Consider the following 22,846-nt stretch of genomic DNA (forward strand, 5'->3'; position numbering starts at 1 on the left):
CAGCCCATGCAAAAAAGAGACCTCTATCTTAATGACGGATTTTGATTGGGATTTATTATGTTATTTAGATTGATGCACAGGTGCATCAATAGACTCTTGTCATTTAGGGATCCCACACAGGTGTCCATTTCTGTTTCATCTCCGTGATGAACACAGGCACCAGGCAGAATATAACGGAAGGGTCTCATTTCTTCAATTATTTTCTTCAAAATCTCTGAGGTTTCAATTAGAACCTAACATTAAGGTTTAGGGCCTGTATTTCAGTCATTAGAACCGAACATTAAGGTTTTAGGGCCTGTATTCCGGTCAATTAGAACCCAACATCAAAGTTTTCGGGCCTGTATTCCAGTCAATTAGATCCCAACATTAAGGTTTTAGTGCCTGTATTCCAGTCTGGTGAGGATGAGACCTGAATATGTTCTCTCATGTTCTGCTTAATGAATTTGAACCGTTTAGTTTCCATTATGGGTTGATCAACCATAGCAATGTCCTCTCGCATCACTGACCACCAAATGCCTCGTGAACTTATGGCCATTGGCGATGAACAGAATAAATGTGTGTGTGTTTGCGTGCCAACATCCGATTGCTCTGTCTTTCTAAGGTAAAGGACAGCCTGTGTTTAACCTTCAGCTAAAGTACAACTCAGCGCTCCGACCAGGCGAAAGAGACAGACACACACAGAGATCAGGAAAGAGAGTTTAGTGAGTTGGAAAAGTACACATGAAGGGACATGGGTTAGTTAGGTCAGCAGAGCAGGAGTGAGACCTTCCATAGAGAATGTATGTTTCTCCAGTGTCGTGTCCATGTGGGCCAGGTGGTGCCAGGACACTGTGCAATGCGAGGGGATATCCCCATGCCGCTATTATTCATACAGTGTAGCCGGGAAAAACACACTCTCCAAACACACTCTCTATATCTCCCTTTGCACACACAGCCGGCGCCCAGACTCCACTGCTATTTAAAAACAGCAGGCATCCACTTAGACGGCTCAGACACAGCAGATGGACCCCGAGGGCGAGAGTAGGCAGAGACAGAGGGAGAGGAAAAGGGCAAAGGCATTTAGAGCAAGGGGACTCAGAGAGGACTTTGCTTACTGAAACACATCAGCACCACACTCTCAAGCTTTGTCTCGCTCCCTCTACCTCTCCTACTTTCTCTCTTTGCTTCTCTCTATCTGTGCTGCTTTCTCTACTCTTTCTCTATTGTGTCTCCTTTCTTTCGTTCTCTCTCTTACCCTCTCTCTCTCGGCTCTCTGTTCTTTCCATTTACATTTTAGTCATTTAGCATACGCTCTTATCCACAACAGTAAGTGCATATATTTGAATGCTTTGAATATTTGAATGCCCCTCTCTCTCGTTGCCTCTTTCCCTCTCTCTGTCTGGGGTTTTGGGACATCCCTGTCCTACACAGGAAAATGGTCTCCATGTTTATCCTCTAGAACAGTGCTATTCACATTTTTTCAGCCAGAATGTTTTCTGCCACAATTTCAACAGAAGGAGACAACAAGGAGACAACAGGGAACCTCAAAACTCATGACTTTATTATACACAATGAGAGGACAACAAAGAGATGGATGAGTGGAGCAAACAAGAAAAGAAAGGAGGGCAGAGAATACAAAGGAGAAGATGTTAGCGATAGACGACGGGAAGAAGAGGGGTGAGGAGCATTCCAGTGCAGCTGAAATGTTCAACCGTTTCCCTATAGTCTTGACTGGGTATTCTTTTCTATTTCCAGGTGCACATACACACACACTTTCCTTCTGGTCCTGCCTCACCTCCAAGCCCAGTGTCGGCTAAACTTAGACTCATCCCTACATAAGGCGGTAACCAGGGGGAAAGCTAGTTGCCCGGAGATACGTTTTCCAGGTCGCTTCTCTCCAAAAATACCCCTCCATCTCTGGAACGTTGTAACTATCTACAGCCTGCTAGGATATTACTAATATCTACACCCTGGGATCCAGCTAGGGTCTGCTCTAATCACACTCCAAAGACGCTACATACATGTGCATGTATTAAAGCCAGTAAAGTAAAAAGGCCATCCTGTTAAAACAAGGCCAACTTCAAAAGGAAAGCAATCGGTACACTAGACAGCTGACCCGTAAATGCAAGCGATGACAGATGAATCAACAGAATGCATTGAAATGGAAGGCATAAATCAGGTATGATGTTGGTTACATTCAACAAGGACGCATCGCAAACAAAGCAAACCGACTAAACAATGGCAAAATGAGGAAGTACAGATGATTACTAGCGCGTGTGTTCACCAGGAAACATCAGCACCACTGAATGGACAGCGTTAGTCTGACAGGTACGTTGGTGGTAGTCACTCCGAGGTGCTGAAAGGACAGCGCATTCCCATATTTGTGGGCAGTGGGACATTTGGGGACACAGTTTGTCGCAGTCAACAACCCTCACACAGCATATTACTTACTCTCTGAATAGACTAAAAGAGAGTCTGCACAGTATCAACCCTCACATAACACACTGCTAACTCTCGAATGGTGCAATTTTCCTCTTTATATTTTGTATCCTGTAGTAAGATAGTATGGCTTTTGGTTCAATCACACACAGCTTTTCTCCAGAACCTTCTTAACCTCCCCTAACCACTCTCCCCCTCCTCCATCTTCTCCTCCTCCTCTCCTCTCCTTCCCTCCCCCTGGCCTCTCCTGCCACCCCACAGCCCAGGCAGCCTGTCACTCACATGCAGACCAGAGACCGATGTTTACTCCCCAGTTATAATGCTTTTGAAAATTAGTCATGCTGCCATGTGGCCTGTTGCCGCCAGCAACCAATCAAAGTCCCTGGCTGCTCAAACCAGAGTTATCTGATTAAAGCCATCACTGCTAATTAAACTGCGTTTTTCTCTCCTTTCTCACACACAACCCTCCTGCACTTCCCTCACACCTTTCTCCTTTCTGCTTTCCTCTTTCGGTTGCCTCTCTCTTTTTCTACTAACTGAGCCACACAGGACCACATCTCCTCCAGCCTGTATTTACCTGTCCCTTCATGGCTCTTCCCTTCTCTCCTCCTCCTTCTCTCCTCCTCCTACTCTCCTCCTCCTTCTCTCCGCCTCCTTCTCTCCTCCTCCTTCTCTCCCCCTCCTTCTCTCCCCCTCTCCTCCTCCTTCTCTCCTCCTCCTACTCTCCTCCTACTCTCCTCCTTCTCTCCTCCTCCTTCTCGCCTCCTCCTTCTCTCCCCCTCCTTCTCGCCCCCTCCTTCTCTCCCCCTCCTTCTCTCCTCCTTCTCTCCTCCTTCTTCTCTCCCCCTCTTTCTCTCCCTCTCCTTCTCTCCCCCTCCTTCTCTCCCCCTCCTTCTCTCCTCCTCCTTCTTTCCCCCTCCTTCTCTCCCCTCCATCTCTCCTCCTCCTTCTCTCCCCCTCCATCTCTCCTCCTCCTTCTCTCCCCCTCCTTCTCTCCTCCTCCTCTCCCCTTCCTTCTCTCCTTCTCCTTCTCTCCCCCTCTTCTCTCCCCCTCCTTCTCTCCCCCTCCATCTCTCCTCCTCCTTCTCTCCTCCTCCTTCTCTCCCCTTCCTTCTCTCCTTCTCTCCCCCTCCTTCTCTCCTCCTCCTTCTCTCCCCCTCCTTCTCCTCCTCCTCCTTCTCTCATGGTGTGTTGTGTGTCCTCTTAGTGTCCTCCAGTCTCACCTCCGGGATCATGTCATGACTGATGTGGCCACTAGTTGGCAGTAGTAGATGTTCAATCTCACACAAAATCAAAGAGCACCCTATATATATTTGATGAGTGCTGTATGATTTAATAGAACAAGCCTTACCAGCAATAAAAATGTCTTTGTGTCTGAGGCCATGGGTCCATCACTCTCTCCCTCTCTCCCCAGGTCTCACTGTGATGGGAGGTGGCAGGAAGGCAGAGGTAGAGTGATGCGCTATGGTCCCAGCCACTCAGCAGTTACACATGCAGTAATGTACTTCATAAATATCGACTGGGGACAGAATGGTGGATATAAATTCTCCAACCATGTCTAGCAGAAGATGCAGAGTGCAACTGGGGTTTTGGGGGCTCATCATGGTGTCTCTTTACAGAGTTCAAGACAGGGCACTTTGGCGACAAAATAAGAGAACTCTGTCTGCACAAATAGAATGGACAGAACCAAATAAAATACTGTACCATGGAATAAGAGTGTGCCTGATAAAGTGTGTGCATGTGTGTTTATGAAACTAGAGATGTGGGGTATTGATCTCTGAGCAGAGTGAAATGCCCTGTGAAGTTCAGTGAGTCAGGTTGGTTGGAGATGCAGTGGGCCAACGACGTCTAGTCTTTATGACTGAGATTCATCATTCGACTGACTCGATATGACTCCTCTCATCTCCGCCTTCACACGGTCTGCTCATCTCTAGGCTCAAGGCCATAAAGTGTGTGTGTGTGTGTGTGTAACCCATCCTTTTGCTAGCACTAAATAACTAGATAACGAGGAACTGAATTGACTAATCAAATTCTGATATATTGTATATATAGTTTTGAATAGGTTCAGGTTTTAAAATGGCAGACTTACTGTAAGCTAATGCACAAAATAACTGATTAAAATATTTGGAGAAGGATATATAAGAAATATGTAAACAATAGGCTGCCTCCCTCTTGAAGCCCCACCCCCACCCCCACCCCCACCCCAGCCACTCTGTTAATGGAAGTTGATGTAGATGTCACTATATTTAATTTATGGATCATACCTACATGCATATAGGGAGAAGTGGGGTATCTCAAACAGTCTGTTTATCCACATAACCCAACCATAAAGGCTATGTTGATGGAACCAGACAAACTTCATACAGAGACATATACAGGCCCACATACAAATGTCATCTAGAATGTTAAACACTGAAAGTTAGGTTATGATTTAAGACTTCCTCTCCAGAACAGATAAACATAGACAGATCCAAGTTGATGAAGGCTAATGTTATACCAGCTGCCTCTCCTCATTTTGCTACTTCCAGACTAGCGTGTGCACATTTTCGTTTTGTGGGCACGCACGTGTGTGTGTGTGTGTGTGTGTGTGTGTGTGTCAGCATGAGTTAGTCAGAGCGTCTCATCTCTGCCAGCTTAACCCGAACATGAAGGGTTCTGACTTCAGAGCGCTTTCTAATGAACTCTTCATCAGCTGACTAACATTTAGCCTGAGCGCCAGACAATTCAGACGAGACACAAAACCGCCCATAGCTACGCATTCCTGAAACGTCTTGCCTTTCGTCCGACGGTAACAAAGACTCCAACCGCTCGGAGAATCTGCTTAATTCTGTGAGTCAACATTATCCGGAAACAAAGCGTACTGAACCATCTGTGAGGTTCATTTCGGAAAAAGAAAGAGCTCGAGGATATGGTTTGTCATATGGTCAGTCAGCTCTTATAATGAGGGTACAACGCAGGGTCCGATAATCTTGATTCATAATGTTGTGTAAAAAACCCTGGTGAGAAAAGTATCAACAGGATTATGTAAAACAGAATAATATCCGCCATTTAGCAGACGCTTTTAGCCAAACTCGTAATCATGCATGCATATGTTTTTGTATTAGTGGGAATCAAACCCACGCTCCTGAGCCACACAGGACCACATTCCAGAACCTCATCCCGTTGTTGTTTCCTTTTATTGACTTCTTTGACATGACATCAGCATTGTTACTTCCTGTAATTCTGAGCGCTACCCAGAATACATCCGTCCAGAACGACAAACCAAAACAGGTCACATAACTGGCCAGCGGAAGAAAAACACATGTCCCCTTCTTTACACTGATAAAAAGAAATACATGAGATTAGAACAAAACTCTTCACTTGAAATGTGTACAGTATGCCTTCCCTTGGCTAGCATTTATAGCAGTGACAGAGTGTATATATGACAGTCACAATAAAGAAGTTGAACACAGACTTAGGTTAAAGATTTCTGAAAAAATACTGAGCAGTGTTTATACCGCCTGGAAGATTGCTAGTGCAGAGCCAAACGCTGTTCAGTTTGACCGGTTTGCTTATGGAGTTTGTGTACAGCTGCTGGTTACCTGGAAAACCTTGTGAGAATGAACACTTCTTACACCGGCGTACTGTACCTTTAAGAGAAGCAAAGGTGAGTGACAACAGTTTGATGGTCATTTTGTATTTACTTAACAGCTAGCTTCCCGTTGGTCCCACCCTCTTTGAACACATAAGAACAACCATTTTGAACGTAAAATTACACACATAACCCGGTAGGCTAAAAAAGCTCATGTTAACGCATTGAAAGACCATCAGGTGACTGACCACCTGGGGCCAGAAGCAGTCCCGAATACTGCACGGGTAGTACTCAGTCAACACACTGTAGCGTGAGGGGAGACAGTCAAGGCTTCCCGTTTCACAGCAAAATAACAAGCCTGCTGGCATTCCTGTCTAAAGAAATGTGTCTCTCCCTCTTTGTCTGAAGGCAAGAGTTATGTCTGTGTGTCTGTGCTTCACTGGACGAGGACACACGGAGGAGCTGTCCTTCTCTGTAGCAGAGACTGGAGGCTCTGTCCTCGTCTTCTGGCCAGGGTCAGGCTCGTCGTGCGTGTGTGTGTGTGGGGATCTTTGGGCTCAGCAAATTATTCTGGAACTCTGCAGAAAAGATTGGTTCCCCTTTTCAAACTAAATGCAGAAATAAAATGAAAAACAACAGACCCATTTTCTAGGGTTGGTGGGGTTGCTCTGTCCCATGTTAAGAGGGGAGGTTGAGGGGCATTGGTTGGTGTGGTGGCGGCCGGTGTGCTGTGTGCGTACAGTATGCGAGTGTGTCAGAATAACACAATTCTGTTTCAAGGTGTTGGTAAGTAGCTGTTTTACTCGCGGCGGTTGTTCCTCATGGGGGTGTTGGGGGGCGCCAGGGTCAGGTTTCGTGTCAAAGGTCATAGGTCAGTTCTGCTCCAGGTCGTCTGCCGTGGGTGTGTTGTAGCTCTGGAAGAGGGGCTGCATGAACAGCCCCAAAGTCCCAGTAATGCACACAAACACAAATATCCACAGGAAGAGCCGGTCAATCACCATGGCAACATACTTCCAGTCCTCGATGACCTGTGGCAGGATACAAAAAGAGCGATACACAATTAATAATATTTTGACAATAGAAGCACAATACTGTCGGCTCCAAACTATTAAAAGGGCTCTGAGTGAAAAGACATACAAAATGTAAGAAACTGTAAGTGTGATGTATCTGTTGTGTATGCGGTTTCTGCTCATATCATCTCAAGGCAGTCCTTCCACCACACACAAACACACACACACACACACACACACACACACTCACCCCCTCATCATTGTCCTCACTCTTCATCTTCTCGGCGACATAGCGCACCCCGTCCACAGCCTCCTCAACGTCTGCGTGACACTTCACTGTCATCCTCTTTCTGAACTCTGTGTTCTCCGACAGGTCGCTGATCTTCCAGCCGTACCGCTTGGCCGACTCCTCATTCACATAGAAGGAGTCGGCCCTGCCTATCCCAGACCCCTCTGCCACCCCCATTCCCCCCGCGGCCGGGGCCACTGCCCCGTCTCTCAGCTTCAGGTCGGAGTAGGAGGGCCGCTGGTGTTTCTGGCGGAACCTCTCTCGGATGTTGGAGCTGGCCGGCCGACGCATGAACAGGAAGGAGGGGAGGCGGTGCAGGAAGAGACGTTTGACCCAGGGGGGCATGGTGTGTGTGGAGGGCGTGCGATGGTGCACGTTGAGCACACAGACACTGGTGACGATGGAGAAGGTGACCAGCACCATGGCAAACATCAGATACTTCCCTATGAGAGGGACAGCTAGAGACGTAGGTGGGACGATCTTGGAGATCAGCAGCAGGAACACAGTGAGGGCCAGGAGGACTGATATACAGAGAGTCATCTTCTCTCCACAGTCAGAGGGCAGGTAGAACACCAGGATGGCCAGAGAGGTGATGAGGACACAGGGAATGATGAGGTTGATGGTGTAGAACAGTGGCTTGCGCTTGATGATGAAGTCATAGGTGATGTCCAGGTAGGTGATGTCAGAGGGGTCTTCGTTCTTCCGTCCCGGCAGAGACACGATGTCCCACTCACCGCTGGGCTTGAAGTCGTCACGGCTGGCGAAATCACTGAGCAGGATCAGGTCGATCTCCGTGTGGTCGTAGGTCCAGGATCGGAACTTGAGTGTGCAGTTCTGCTGGTCGAAGGGGAAGTCGCGGACCTCGATCTTGCAGGCCGACTTGTAGATGGCGGGGGGCAGCCAGTTCACCTCTCCATTGTTGGAGACCACCGTGTTGGAGTAGAATGAGACCTCGTAGTTCCCATCCGCACTGAGGTGAAGACAAGACAGAAAGGAGTCAGAACCAGCACACATACACAGATAGATACATATTAGAAGGAGACCTCATAGTTCCTATCGGTATTGAGACAAGACAGCATGGGTGGCGAGAGAGAGGAGGAGTCAGAGATAACACAGATAAATACATAGATGATAAATACATAGAAGAAGAAGATAAATGCATAGAAGAAGAGAAATACATAGAAGAAGATGATAAATACATAGAAGATGATAAATACATAGAAGAAGAGAAATACATAGAAGAAGATGATAAATACATAGAAGAGAAATACATAGAAGAAGAAGATAAATACATAGAAGAAGAAGATAAATACATAAAAGAAGAAGATAAATACATAAAAGAAGAAGATAAATACATAAAAGAAGAAGATAAATACATACAAGAAGAAGATAAATACATAAAAGAAGAAGATAAATACATAAAAGAAGAAGATAAATACATAGAAGAAGAAGATAAATACATAGAAGAAGAAGATAAATACATAAAAGAAGAAGATAAATACATAGAAGATAAATACATAAAAGAAGAAGATAAATACATAGAAGAAGAAGATAAATACATAAAAGAAGAAGATAAATACATAGAAGAAGAAGATAAATACATAAAAGAAGAAGATAAATACATAAAAGAAGAAGATAAATACATAAGAAGATAAATACATAGAAGATCAATACATAAAAGAAGAAGAGAAACACAGAAGAAGATAAATACATAAAAGAAGAAGATAAATACATAGAAGAAGAAGATAAATACATAGAAGAAGAAGATAAATACATAGAAGAAGAAGATAAATACATAAAAGAAGAAGATAAATACATAGAAGAAGAAGATAAATACATAAAAGAAGAAGATAAATACATAGAAGAAGAAGATAAATACATAAGAAGATAAATACATAGAAGAAGAAGATAAATACATAAAAGAAGAAGATAAATACATAAAAGAAGATAAATACATAAAAGAAGAAGATAAATACATAGAAGAAGAAGATAAATACATAGAAGATAAATACATAAAAGAAGAAGATAAATACATAGAAGAAGAAGATAAATACATAAAAGAAGAAGATAAATACATAGAAGATAAATACATAAAAGAAGAAGATAAATACATAGAAGAAGAAGATAAATACATAAAAGAAGAAGAGAAACACAGAAGAAGATAAATACATAAAAGAAGAAGATAAATACATAAAAGAAGAAGATAAATACATAAAAGAAGAAGATAAATACATAAAAGAAGAGAAACACAGAAGAAGATAAATACATAGAAGATAAATACATAAAAGAAGAAGATAAATACATAAAAGAAGAAGATAAATACATAAAAGAAGAAGATAAATACATAGAAGAAGAAGAGAAACACAGAAGAAGATAAATACATAAAAGAAGAAGATAAATACATAGAAGAAGAAGAGAAACACAGAAGAAGATAAATACATAAAAGAAGAAGATAAATACATAAAAGAAGAAGATAAATACATAAAAGAAGAAGATAAATACATAAAAGAAGAAGATAAATACATAGAAGAAGAAGAGAAACACAGAAGAAGATAAATACATAAAAGAAGAAGAGAAACACAGAAGAAGATAAATACATAAAAGAAGAAGATAAATACATAAAAGAAGAAGATAAATACATAAAAGAAGAAGATAAATACATAAAAGAAGAAGATAAATACATAAAAGAAGATAAATACATAGAAGATCAATACATAAAAGAAGAAGAGAAACAAAGAAGAAGATAAATACATAAAAGAAGAAGATAAATACATAGAAGAAGAAGATAAATACATAAAAGAAGAAGATAAATACATAAAAGAAGAAGATAAATACATAAAAGAAGAAGATAAATACATAAAAGAAGAAGATAAATACATAAAAGAAGAAGATAAATACATAGAAGAAGAAGAGAAACACAGAAGAAGATAAATACATAAAAGAAGAAGAGAAACACAGAAGAAGATAAATACATAAAAGAAGAAGATAAATACATAAAAGAAGAAGATAAATACATAAAAGAAGAAGATAAATACATAAAAGAAGAAGATAAATACATAAAAGAAGAAGATAAATACATAGAAGATCAATACATAAAAGAAGAAGATAAATACATAGAAGATCAATACATAAAAGAAGAAGAGAAACACAGAAGAAGATCAATAGATAGAAGAAGAAGATAAATACATAAAAGAAGAAGATAAATACATAGAAGAAGAAGATAAATACATAGAAGAAGAAGATAAATACATAGAAGAAGAAGATAAATACATAGAAGAAGATAAATACATAGAAGAAGAAGATAAATACATAGAAGAAGAAGATAAATACATTGAAGATCAATATATAGAAGAAGAAGATAAATACATAGAAGAAGAAGATAAATACATAGAAGAAGAAGATAAATACATAGAAGAAGAAGATAAATACATAGAAGAAGAAGATAAATACATAGAAGAAGAAGATAAATACATAGAAGAAGAAGATAAATACATAGAAGAAGAAGATCAATACATAGAAGATAAATATATAGAAGAAGAAGATCAATACATAGAAGATCAATATATAGAAGAAGAAGATCAATACATAGAAGATCAATACATAGAAGATCAATATATAGAAGAAGAAGAGAAACACATAGAAGAAGATAAATGCATACAAATAAACACACGGGAGAGAAATTGGTGAGAGGTGGCGGTTAGCATAGGTGAAGAGAAGACAGAGGAAGATATGGTAGCTGGTGTTGTTGACTGGGCATTTGGGTTGTTGTGCTTGGGGACCAGGGACAGGGATGGGGGAAACTACATCAGACACCCCTGTCACAGGACATGTCTGAATCTGCTGAGATTTCGATTTTAGATTCTCACCAGGCCGCAGGTGTTATACATTATACATAAAAGTGTTATCAATTATAGAGCAGGTCAGGAGGAATCCAGCCATCACATTGCTCTGCTCCTAAGCACAAACACACACACACGCTGCTCTACGCAATAAATATACTCCTGTTCAAAATATGCAGATGGTTAAAAGTCTCTTTACAGCTCTATACCCAAACAACTACTTCCAACCCCAAACAACTACTTCCAACCCCAAACAACTATAGCTCTATACCCAAACAACTATAGCTCTATACCCAAACAACTATAGCTCTATACCCAAACAACTATAGCTCTATACACAAACAACTATAGCTCAACACCCAAACAACTATAGCTCAACACCCAAACAACTATAGCTCAACACCCAAACAACTATAGCTCTATACACAAACAACTATAGCTCAACACCCAAACAACTATAGCTCTATACCCAAACAACTATAATTCTATACCCAAACAACTATAGCTCAACACCCAAACAACTATAGCTCTATACACAAACAACTATAGATTTATACCCAAACAACTATAGCTCTATACCCAAACAACTATAGCTTTATACACAAACAACTATAGCTCTATACCCAAACAACTATAGCTCTATACCCAAACAACTATAGCTCTATACCCAAACAACTATAGCTCTATACACAAACAACTATAGCTCTATACACAAACAACTATAGCTCAACACCCAAACAACTATAGCTCTATACCCAAACAGCTATAACTCTATACCCAAACAACTATAACTCTATACCCAAACAACTATAACTCTATACCCAAACAACTATAGCTCTATACCCAAACAACTATAGCTCTATACCCAAACAACTATAGCTCTATACCCAAACAACTATAGCTCTATACCCAAACAACTATAACTCTATACCCAAACAACTATAGCTCTATACCCAAACAACTATAGCTCTATACCCAAACAACTATAACTCTATACCCAAACAACTATAACTCTATACCCAAACAACTATAACTCTATACCCAAACAACTATAACTCTATACCCAAACAACTATAGCTCTATACCCAAACAACTATAGCTCTATACCCAAACAACTATAGCTCTATACCCAAACAACTACCTCCATGCCCAAACAACTGTAACTATCAACCCGCAGACCAGACCAGGTTTCCAACACATTGAGATATAAAGGTTTGGCTGTGACATTGACCCAAACAACTACAGTACAGCTACACCTTGATACCCACACAACTATTCCTGAAAACATCCATTACTCAATATCCAAATAAATATAATAACTTCATAGTCAATCAAACATTTGTCAACTAAACACATTCATGCATGCAAAAATGAAATCATTTATTTTCACTTTGTGTCATGCTTCCTCCTGGCACCAGAGGGCGGCAGAGACCGCCCTAGAGACTTTTATTGAACTCAGGTGTGTCTTATTATTTCATGATTGTGTCCCTGTTAAAAGAGGTGTGTTTCTGTGGTCCTTTGCAGAAGCTTGAATTGTTTACCGTGCGTGTGTCGTTTTTGAGACTTAGTATTTGTTGTTTTTCCCCAGTGTACTGTGATTCTGCAGCTACTGTTTCGCAGTAACGTATTTATGTTTATCCTTAACCACTGATTCCTCATCTGGTCTCTTCTCTGCACCTGGTTCCAACCTCACCATGTCACACTTTGACCAGTCAGCCCAATATAATCAAATATAAATTATATTGCACTTCCATATTTCACATGATTCTTCACAACTAAAATAATTTGCCTTATTTCCACTATAAAAGCTAAAGTCCAGAAAGACTAGATCAGGACAGAACTCCCATGGTGGTGGTGTTGAGTACCAGGAGTGTGATTACACACACACACAGCCACCTGACCTGGCCTCTGATTACACACATCACACAGCCACCTGACCTGGCCTCTGATTACACACATCACACAGCCACCTGACCTGGCCTCTGATTACACACATCACACAGCCACCTGACCTGGCCTCTGATTACACACATCACACAGCCACCTGACCTGGCCTCTGATTACACACATCACACAGCCACCTGACCTGGCCTCTGATTACACACATCACACAGCCACCTGACCTGGCCTCTGATTACACACATCACACAGCCACCTGACCTGGCCTCTGATTACACACATCACACAGCCACTTGACCTGGCCTCTGATTACACACATCACACAGGAGTTTCATAATCCAAATCTCCTCTCTGCAGATTTAACAGTGCTCATCAATCCCCTCTCTCTCTAAGCCCTCACCTCTGTCTCCTGTTCCCTCCCTCCAAATTATTACAGTAATCACATCTTGACTTTAGCCCTCCCTCCTGTCCTGAAGACCTTAGGTTAGCTGAGGCTCAGATTAGAACCAGAATCACTATTAGTTGCCAAGTACATTGACACATACCCAGAATAAGAATTAACGATTTCTGCAAGATGGGCCAGCTACAAAATCAAAATTGGCTGTATTGTAAAAATTCATTTAAACTAATACAAGCTGTTTAGTCTTCATTTATGGTTAGGGTTATGCATTATGGTTAGCAGTGTGGTTAAGTTTAGGGTTAAGCTTAGGGTTAGGTCAATGACTTTATGACTTTGTGGCTTTGCCAGCTAGGGACCACTCTGCAGAGCTGCCAACAGGGCAAAATTCATGACAATAAATGGCAACCTGTGAATTAGTGCTGCCAGCAATAGACAAATGTACAGACAGAATACAGACAGAGGAATTTACACAGTCAACATACAGTATTTCAGTGGTGTAAAGTACTTAAGTAGTACATTCAAGTATTTTTACTAAAGTAGTTTTTTGGGGTATCTACTTTACTATATATATTTTTTGACTACTTTTACTTTTACTTCACTACATTCTCGAAGAAAATTATGTACTTTTTACTGCATACATTTATAACACATAGTGTCTGATATATAAACATGGATCATATTTCGGCAATAAGGCTCGAGGGCGTGTGGTGTGTGGCCAATAGACCACAGCTAAGGGCTGGTCTTTACGCACGACGCAACACGGAGTGCCTGGATACAGCCCTTAGCCATCGTATATACATACCACAAACCCCAGAGGTGCCTTATTGCTTTAAAAACTGGTTACCAACGTAATTAGAAGAGTAAAATAAATGTTTTGTCATACCCGTGGTATACACACAAATACATACCACAGCTTTCAGTCAATCAGCATTCAAGGCTTGAACCACCCAGTTTATAATTACACATAACACACACACACAAACACACACACAGCTCACTCACTTGTTGTAGAGGACGATGTCAGGCAGCCAGATGTGTTGAGATGGGAGGCGGACCTTCTTAATGCCCTCATACTCCTCTGGGTCCCACATCAACCTGTAGTCATTCCATACCTGAGTCAGCCAGCAGTTGGTGGTCATGATCTGTTCTCTCTCATTCTGCAACAGGCAGACAGACAGAGAGAAGCATGAGAGCGAATGTGTGCATGTGTGTGTGTGTGTGTGTGTGTGTGTGTGTGTGTGTGTGTGTGTGTGTGTGTGTGTGTGTGTGTGTGTGTGTGTGTGTGTGTGTGTGTGTGTGTGTGTACTCACCACACTAATGAGCTGGGCCAGGGACACCTGTATATGGATGGTGACCTGTTGGCTCTTGTTGACAGCAGGTCTAATCAGTTTGTTGTAGCGTTCTGGAGACAGCAGGTAGGTCACCAGTCGCTCCTCTATCTCCGCACCCAAGGCAGCTACACACACACACACACACACACACATAGGCACAAACACACAGACAGAGGGAGAGGGATACAGCTATGTAACTGGCAGAAAAGGCGTACATACACAAAAAACATCCCCAAAAGGAGTTTTAAACTAACTTTCATGACAACATGCCATGTTGCCCCACAGCCGCATTTGATCCTCAGCGATTCAAGTGCACTAATCTTTGACCACTGTGTGAACTTTCAAAGTGGACTCCAAGCCAAATACATAAACAGGAGCAACCAAAAACACTCTGATTGTACATATTCAGACTGGCCTAATGTCATCATCGCAGTACAGTGGGAATGTGTGCAATATACTCTATGACCCTTCCAGTGTTACGGTTTTCTTCAGGTGAAAGAGAGGAGGACCAAAATGCAGCGTGGTTATCTTTATACATCTTTAATAAAAGATAAAAATACGAACAATATACAAAACAAGAACCGTGAAAACCCGAAACAGCCCTATCTGGTGCAACAAACACAGAGACAGGAACAATCACTCACGAAACACTCAAAGAATATGGCTGCCTAAATATGGTTCCCAATCAGAGACAACGATAAACACCTGCCTCTGATTGAGAACCACTCTAGGCAACCATAGACTTACCTAGACTACTCTATTAAACACAACCCCATTAATCTACAAAACCCCTAGACAAGACAAACACATAATCACCCATGTCACACCCTGGCTTGACCAAAATAATAAAGAAAACACAAAATACTAAGGCCAGGGCGTGAAAGTACCCCCCCAAAGTTGCGGACTCCCGGCCGCACACCTAAACCCATAGGGGAGGGTCTGGGTGGGCGTCTGTCCATGGTGGCGGCTCTGGCGCAGGACGTGGAACCCACTCCAACATAGTCTTAGTCCGCTTACTCTGCGTCCTTATATTGGCGACCCTCGCCGCCGACCTTGGCCTAGTAAACATAACAAAGGGCCGCACTGGACTGAGGGGCAGCTCCGGACTCAGGGACAGCTTAGGACTGAGGTAGCTCGGGACTGAGGGGTAGCTCGGGACTGAGGGGTAGCTCGGGACAGGGGTAGCTCAAGACTGAGGGGTTGCTCAAGACTGAGAGGAAGCTCAGGACTGAGAGGAAGCTCAGGACTGAGAGGAAATTCAGGCAGGTTGATGGCTCTGCAGATCCTGGCTGACTGGTGGTTCTGGCAGATCCTGGCTGACTGGCGGCTCTGGCAGATCCTGGCTGACTGGCGGCTCTGGCAGATCCTGGCTGACTGGCGGATCCTGGCTGAATGGCGGATCCTGGCTGAATGGCGGATCCTGGCTGACTGGCGGCTCTGGAAGATCCTGGCTGACTGGCGGCTCTGGCGGATCCTGGCAGACTGGCGGATCCTGGCTGACTGGCGGATCCTGGCAGACTGGCGGATCCTGGCTGACTGGCTGCTCCATGCTGACTGCCGGCTCTGGCTGCTCCATGCTGACTGGCGGCTCTGGCGGCTCCATGCTGACTGGCGGCTCTGGCGGCTCCATGCTGACTGGCGGCTCTGGCGGCTCCATGCTGACTGGCGGCTCTGGCGGCTCCATGCAGACTGGCGGCTCTGGCGGCTCCTTGCAGACTGGCGGCTCTGGCGGCTCCTTGCAGTCTTGCGGCTCCTTGCAGACTGGCGGCTCTGGCGGCTCCTTGCAGACTGGCGGCTCACCCACGAAACACTCAAAGAATATGGCTGCCTAAATATGGTTCCCAATCAGAGACAACGATAAACACCTGCCTCTGATTGAGAACCACTCTAGGAAACCATAGACTTACCTAGACTACTCTACTAAACACAACCCCATTAATCTACAAAACCCCTAGACAAGACAAACACATAATCACCCATGTCACACCCTGGCCTGATAAAATAATAAAGAAAACACAAAATACTAAGGCCAGGGCGTGACATCCGGTACATATTCAGATAGAACTAATCACCTCTCTAGTTATACTAAAGACTCATAACCGTTTCAGTATATTATCCTATAGAACTAATCACCTCTCTATTTATACTAAAGTCTCATAACCGTTTCAGTATATATTCATATAGAACTAAAATGAACCCTTCTACTTCATATTCATCACTTATATTTATATTGAACTTTAAACACTCTTATCTAGTACACACTGTACTCTACAATTACCCTGCCATTTCATATCACCACGGCCGTATTCATCATGCCCTGGTATCATCCTCACTGTGCATATATTTACATAACTCAGCATAACAGAGCGTGTGTAAGCCATCCATTATAAAGGACTGTCATGTAGCAGAGCAAGTGAGGCACATCAGACCAACATCAGACCTTTCAGACCACAGCTGACTCAGTGCATTGCTTTTAATGGGGATTATTATGAACTAACTGCTTCTTGATTAGCATAATTGAAAGGTTGATTAGTGGACACACACACACACACACACACACACACACAGAGAGGGCAGTGTTTAGCGGAGCGAGGTTTAAATCTCGTGCTAAGCGAAGGTCCTTCTAATCTGGACTGCAGGGTCGTGGGATGTTCTCATCGCCTGTTGCCGCTGCAATGAGAATGCAATGTGCAAAATCTCTCCAGATAGAATGTGTGTGTATGTGTGGGTGTGTACGAACATTATATAGTCTCTGATCTGACAAACAGTTGTGATGTGATTGTGTCTTTACTGACGGTCCAATACACGCATCCACACACACATACAGTATTTACATACTTATACCATGGCATTGTTGAATATACATTTTTGATTGGCTTGAAGGGAATTCTAATGCGTGCATTATTTCCCTATAAAGCTCAGTATAATTGTACTGTATAATTCAATGGCTATGAAGTTCATTCTTATATGTTCTATTTTGTAGCTGCTTTTGAAAGCAAAAGTCGAATTGACAACATTATTGACATTGTTGAATTTGATTTTCATAATAGCAAGCTAGAATGATGGTTTGGTTAGCTAAAATAGTACGTCTGTTTGTTTGGTTACCAAGGCAGCTACTGTGGCTATCTAGCTAGTAGCTACTTCAGTGGATGTTGTCACATTTATACTGGAAAATTAATACATTTCTAGCGGCAAATATGTTATAGGCATGGTATAAAAGGGATAACCAACTCATGGCTCTATCTGTTCTCTGGAAAATAAAGCAATTAATGGAAGGCTTGTTCCCCTCTGCTAACGCGTTGCAGAACACACCTTACACGTCATACACTATTTTTCATAGGACGCATAGCCCCTCGTTGATTATCCCTTATCCCTTGATTATCCCGTTGATTAGTTAAAACCGTATTCCAGCCGGTGTCTATTCCACAAATTACCACCAGCTAAGGCTATGAAGTTAAAATGCCTATTCAGTGATCCCTCTGACTACGCAATCCACTGTCTCATCAACCAAGCCAGGCAATTTATAAACTTGATCTCCACTGTAAAAATAATTTAGACATTATATCCCATTTTGTTTAGACTAGCATTTGGTTTTCAACAGTGGAGATTTGTATTAACCTTGCTCTCTGTCTTTCCGACATTTGCAACATTGTTTCAATATTGAAATTTGATCTCCAGATGTCCCATAATGAACGTGTCGGGAGTCAGAATGAGACAGACACGCTGGCAGCTGTTCTCAACCAGTCGAAATCATGAATCATTTGCTGTCGTTCCAGCTTCTGTTTGAAGTTATTGTTGTTAGCTGTGTAGTTGGCTAGCTCCTCTGAACAGTGTCCTGGAAATCATGCATCATTAGCTCATTGTTATGGATGTATCTAAAAAAAAAAAATCGCGAAAAAAAACGCTTAAACAAAAGCAGCTACTTTGCTGTTATTCTGGCTGCACTGGTTGAAGGGACTGTGTTAGCTGTAGTTGGATAGCTAACAAGTAAGGGATTAGAACGTTGCAGCCATCATGGCAACGGAACATTTAGAATGAACGAAATGGGTCCATAGATTTAAAGCAAAAATAATTAACGACTGGGCCGCGTCTCTGGCAACCGAACCGATAGAACGAACGACCAGCCGGCTTGGGTAGCAACCCTAGATTTGTGTCGGAATTGTATATTGTGGAAGGATAAATTGTATGAATAAATTAATCCAAATAACGTTTTCAATGAAAACATGTCAATCATTATTTGAATATGTTGGTAACCCGTTGTATAAAAGTGACAATGCCCTCGAAACTGGTGTTTGGAGGATATATTGGAATGGTTTGCCGGTCCGAGATTAACAACACAGTGCCAATATATCACCGGCTTTGAAGGCATTATCACTTAAACATAATGCATGTATATACTGTATACACACACTACACATTTACTCACACACACACAGTCTAAAGCGCCACAGTCCAGGGGCTGCTGTATGACAGGGAGCTGATGTGATGATTATCTCCAGTTAACTGGATTAGTCACATGGTTCAGATCAGCTCATTGTACCACTCACACATTCCCTTCCATTAGGATGTTCTCCCCCATGTAATGCACTCCAAACGATGGCACCAGGGGTTAACTGAATGGCTTTCAGAGCCTCCACCGTAGCAGACACTATTGTCCAGAGTGACTTACAGACAAACACATATCACAATCATAGGAAGCACATTTTCGCTCAAATAAAGCAGCTATCAGCAAAGTCAGTGCTACTAAGAAAAGACAAGTGTGAGTGTTCGTGCAAGAAAGGCAATGGTGTTAGTAGCCTATACAGTGCTATCAGAAAGTTTTCAAACCCCTTGACGTTTTCCACATTTTGCTACGTTTACAGTCTTATTCTTAAATGGATTAAATAAAGAACTGTCCTCGTCAATCTGCACACAATACCCCATAATGACAAAGAGAAACAGGTTTTTAGAAATGTTAAATTAAAAACAGAAATACGTTATTTACATAAGTATTCAAACCCTCTGCTATGAGACTCGAAATTTATCTCAGGTGCATCCTGTTTCCAATCATCATCCTTGAGATGTTTCTACAAATGTAGTAAATTCTATTGATTGGACATAGTTTGGAAAGGCCTGTCTATATAAGGTCCCACAGTTGACAGCGAGTGTCAGAGCAAAAACCAAGCCATTAGGTCGAAGGAATTGTCCGTAGAGCTCAGAGACAGGATTGTGTCGAGGCACAGATCAGGGGAAGGGTACCAGAATATTTCTGAGGCATTGAAGGTCCACAAAAACACAGTGTCCTCCATCATTCTTAAATGGAAGATGTTTGAAACCACCAAGACTCTTCCTAGAGCTGGCTGCCCGGCAAAACTGAGCTATCGGCAGAGAAGGGCCTTGTTCAGGGAAGTGACCAAGAACCCGATGGTCACTCTGATAAAGCTCTAGAATTCCTCTGTGGAGATGGGAGAACCTTCCAGAAGGATAACCATCTCTGCAGCACTCCAACAATCAGGCCTTTATCGTAGTGGCCAGACAGAAGCCACTCCTCAGTAAAACGGACATGACGGCCCGCTTGGAGTTTGCCAAAAGGCACCTAAAGACTCACAGACCATGAGAAACAAGATTCTCTGGTCTGATGAAACAGCGCCATACGGTAAAGCATGGTGGTGGCAACATCATGCTGTGGAGATGTTTTTCAGCGGCAGGAACTGGGAGACTAGTCAGGATCGAAGGAAAGATGAAAGGAGCGATGTACAGAGAGATCCTTGATGAAAACCTGCTTCAGAGTGCTCAGGACCTCAGACTGGGGTGAAGGTTCACCTTACAACAGATCAACGACCCTAAGCACAAGCCAAGACAATGCAGGAGTGGCTTCAGGATAAATCTCTGAATGTCCTTGAGTGACCCAGTCAGAGCCCGGACTTGAACTCGTTCTAACATCTCTGGAGAGACCTGAAAATAGCTGTGCAGCGACGCTCTCCATCCAACCTGACAGAGCTTGAGAGGATCTGCCTGGAAGAATGGGAGAAACTCCCCAAATACATGTGTGCCAAGCTTGTAGCGTCATACCCAAGAAGGCTCGAGGCTGTAATCACTTTCAAAGGTGCATCAAACGAGGGACTAAGTGAGGGAAACAAACAATTGAATACATTTTAGAATAAGGCTGTAATGTAACAAAATGTGGAAAAAGTGAAAGGGTCTGAATACTTTCCGAATGCACTGCATCTATTATAATTTTGCTGGTACAAATGTGTTCAACTTCCGCTGGAGTAGCTAGCAAGTTTACTAGATAGCTACAGTAGTTGCTGTGGTAACCAAACAAACAAACGTGCTAGTTTAGCTAACCAACCCATCAGTCCTAACTTGCAATTCCGAAAATCGAATTCAACATTGCCAACAATGTTTTCATTTCGACTTTTGCGTTCAAAAGCAGTTCAAACATAGAACACGCAAAAATGAACTATAGCCATTGAATTCTACTGTGCAAATATAATGTACAATATAGGGAAATAATACACTCTCTAGAACGCCCTTCAAGCTAATCAGAAACAGGTATTCAACAATGCCATGGTATGAGTTGCATTATCAGGTCTTTGTTTACCAAGTCTCTTTCCAGGAACATCATTCAGGATAGAAACATGTAAACTTTTATCCATTTAGAGAAGAAGTGAGTGGTGGTGGTTAGTAACATACATACTATAGACCTTCACGGAGTGAAATAAGTTGTCTGGCTGGTTAGCGATTCTCAGGAAGAATGTCACCTGAAGGTCAGGCACCTCAGATGCCCCACTGATGAACCCCCACTCACTGAGACCGGCACAACTATTACTTCCCAAAGTGGCACCCTATTCCCTATATAGTGCACTACTTTTGACCAGGGCCTATAGGAATCGATCAGGTGCCATTTGTGATGCAGCCCACCTCTCATCCAGACCACACATCAAATCCTTGACTCTTACACACATATAGGTCTGTACTCTACCTCTAAACAGGACACACAGCTCTCTAACCCAGAACAGGACACACAGCTCTCTAACCCAGAATAGGACACACAGCTCTCTAACCCAGAACAGGACACACAGCTTTCTAACCCAGAACAGGACACACAGCCCAATAACCCAGAACAGGACACACAGCCCTCTAACCCAGAACAGGACACACAGCTCTCTAACACAGAACAGGACACACAGATATCTAACCCAGAACAGGACACACAGCCCTTTAACCCAGAACAGGACACACTGCTCTCTAACACTGATGATTCTTATAATCCTACGGGCGCTCTTGACTCTACTTCAAAGATCTACTGGCTTACAAAATGATTGACAGAAGTGGGAGTATGTAAGATTTACACTGTAAGTCTTCATTTTGAGAGGCAGAGGCGTGGCAGAGCAGAAACAGAGACAGACAAAGAGCATGAGGACTTTGTTTCAGACCAATGCATAATATCCCTCCCCACCTCTTCCTCCTCCTCCTCCCACCCACTGCACTCTAACTGCTTCAATAATTAATCTGATCTCAAATTTTAAAAAAAACAGCATCATCTCACATGCAGAAAGTATGAAACACAATCAAAGGTTATACTCTGACGCTTGTATTTCCAACCGGGAACAACAACAGTCTCTTCCACAATGCACAAACACACTTGATTAGACTTCAGACAAATGCTCAGAGCAACATCTTTTGGTTTGTTATGGGAAAAGACACCATCCAACACATATTCTACTTCTTCACGGGCAGAAGTATCCAGTCAGTAAATTATTTAATGACCCACCATCTACAGTATGGTGGCCTTGCCTTGTCATGGCCAACTACTTCCGCTACGTCTGCCTCTGCCCTGCCCCTATATCTCCCAGCATTCAACTGGTTTAGCTACGTACTGCAGATGCACCCTATGTCTTAGTTATGACCAGAGCCATATATTGACATCTTTCTATTTTTACTGAACAGAAATATAAACGCAACATGTAAAGTGTCGGTCCCATGTTCCATGAGCTGAATTAAAAGATCCCAAAAAGCTTATGTGTTTACATTCCTGTTAGTGAGACTCATTTGCCAAGATAATCCATCCACGTGACAGGTGTGGCATATCAAGAAGCTGAATAAA

The 22,846-nt window shown here is 42.5% G+C and overlaps 1 protein-coding gene across 1 annotated transcript; it reads right to left on the reverse strand.

Moving 5' to 3' along the window:
- Nucleotides 1–5,621: 5,621 nt before the first annotated feature.
- LOC139366280 (neuronal acetylcholine receptor subunit beta-2-like) lies at nt 5,622–14,877 on the reverse strand. Its single transcript, XM_071103578.1, has 4 exons — nt 14,737–14,877; nt 14,429–14,583; nt 7,250–8,258; nt 5,622–7,017 (listed from the first exon to the last, which is right to left on the reverse strand). The coding sequence occupies exons 2-4, from the start codon at nt 14,563–14,565 to the stop codon at nt 6,862–6,864; spliced, it is 1,302 nt and encodes a 433-aa protein (XP_070959679.1). The 5' UTR covers nt 14,566–14,583; nt 14,737–14,877; the 3' UTR covers nt 5,622–6,861.
- Between the last annotated feature and the right edge of the window lie 7,969 nt (nt 14,878–22,846).

Source organism: Oncorhynchus clarkii, chromosome 14, assembly GCF_045791955.1.
Source record: "Oncorhynchus clarkii lewisi isolate Uvic-CL-2024 chromosome 14, UVic_Ocla_1.0, whole genome shotgun sequence".
NCBI classification, from domain to species: domain Eukaryota; kingdom Metazoa; phylum Chordata; class Actinopteri; order Salmoniformes; family Salmonidae; genus Oncorhynchus; species Oncorhynchus clarkii.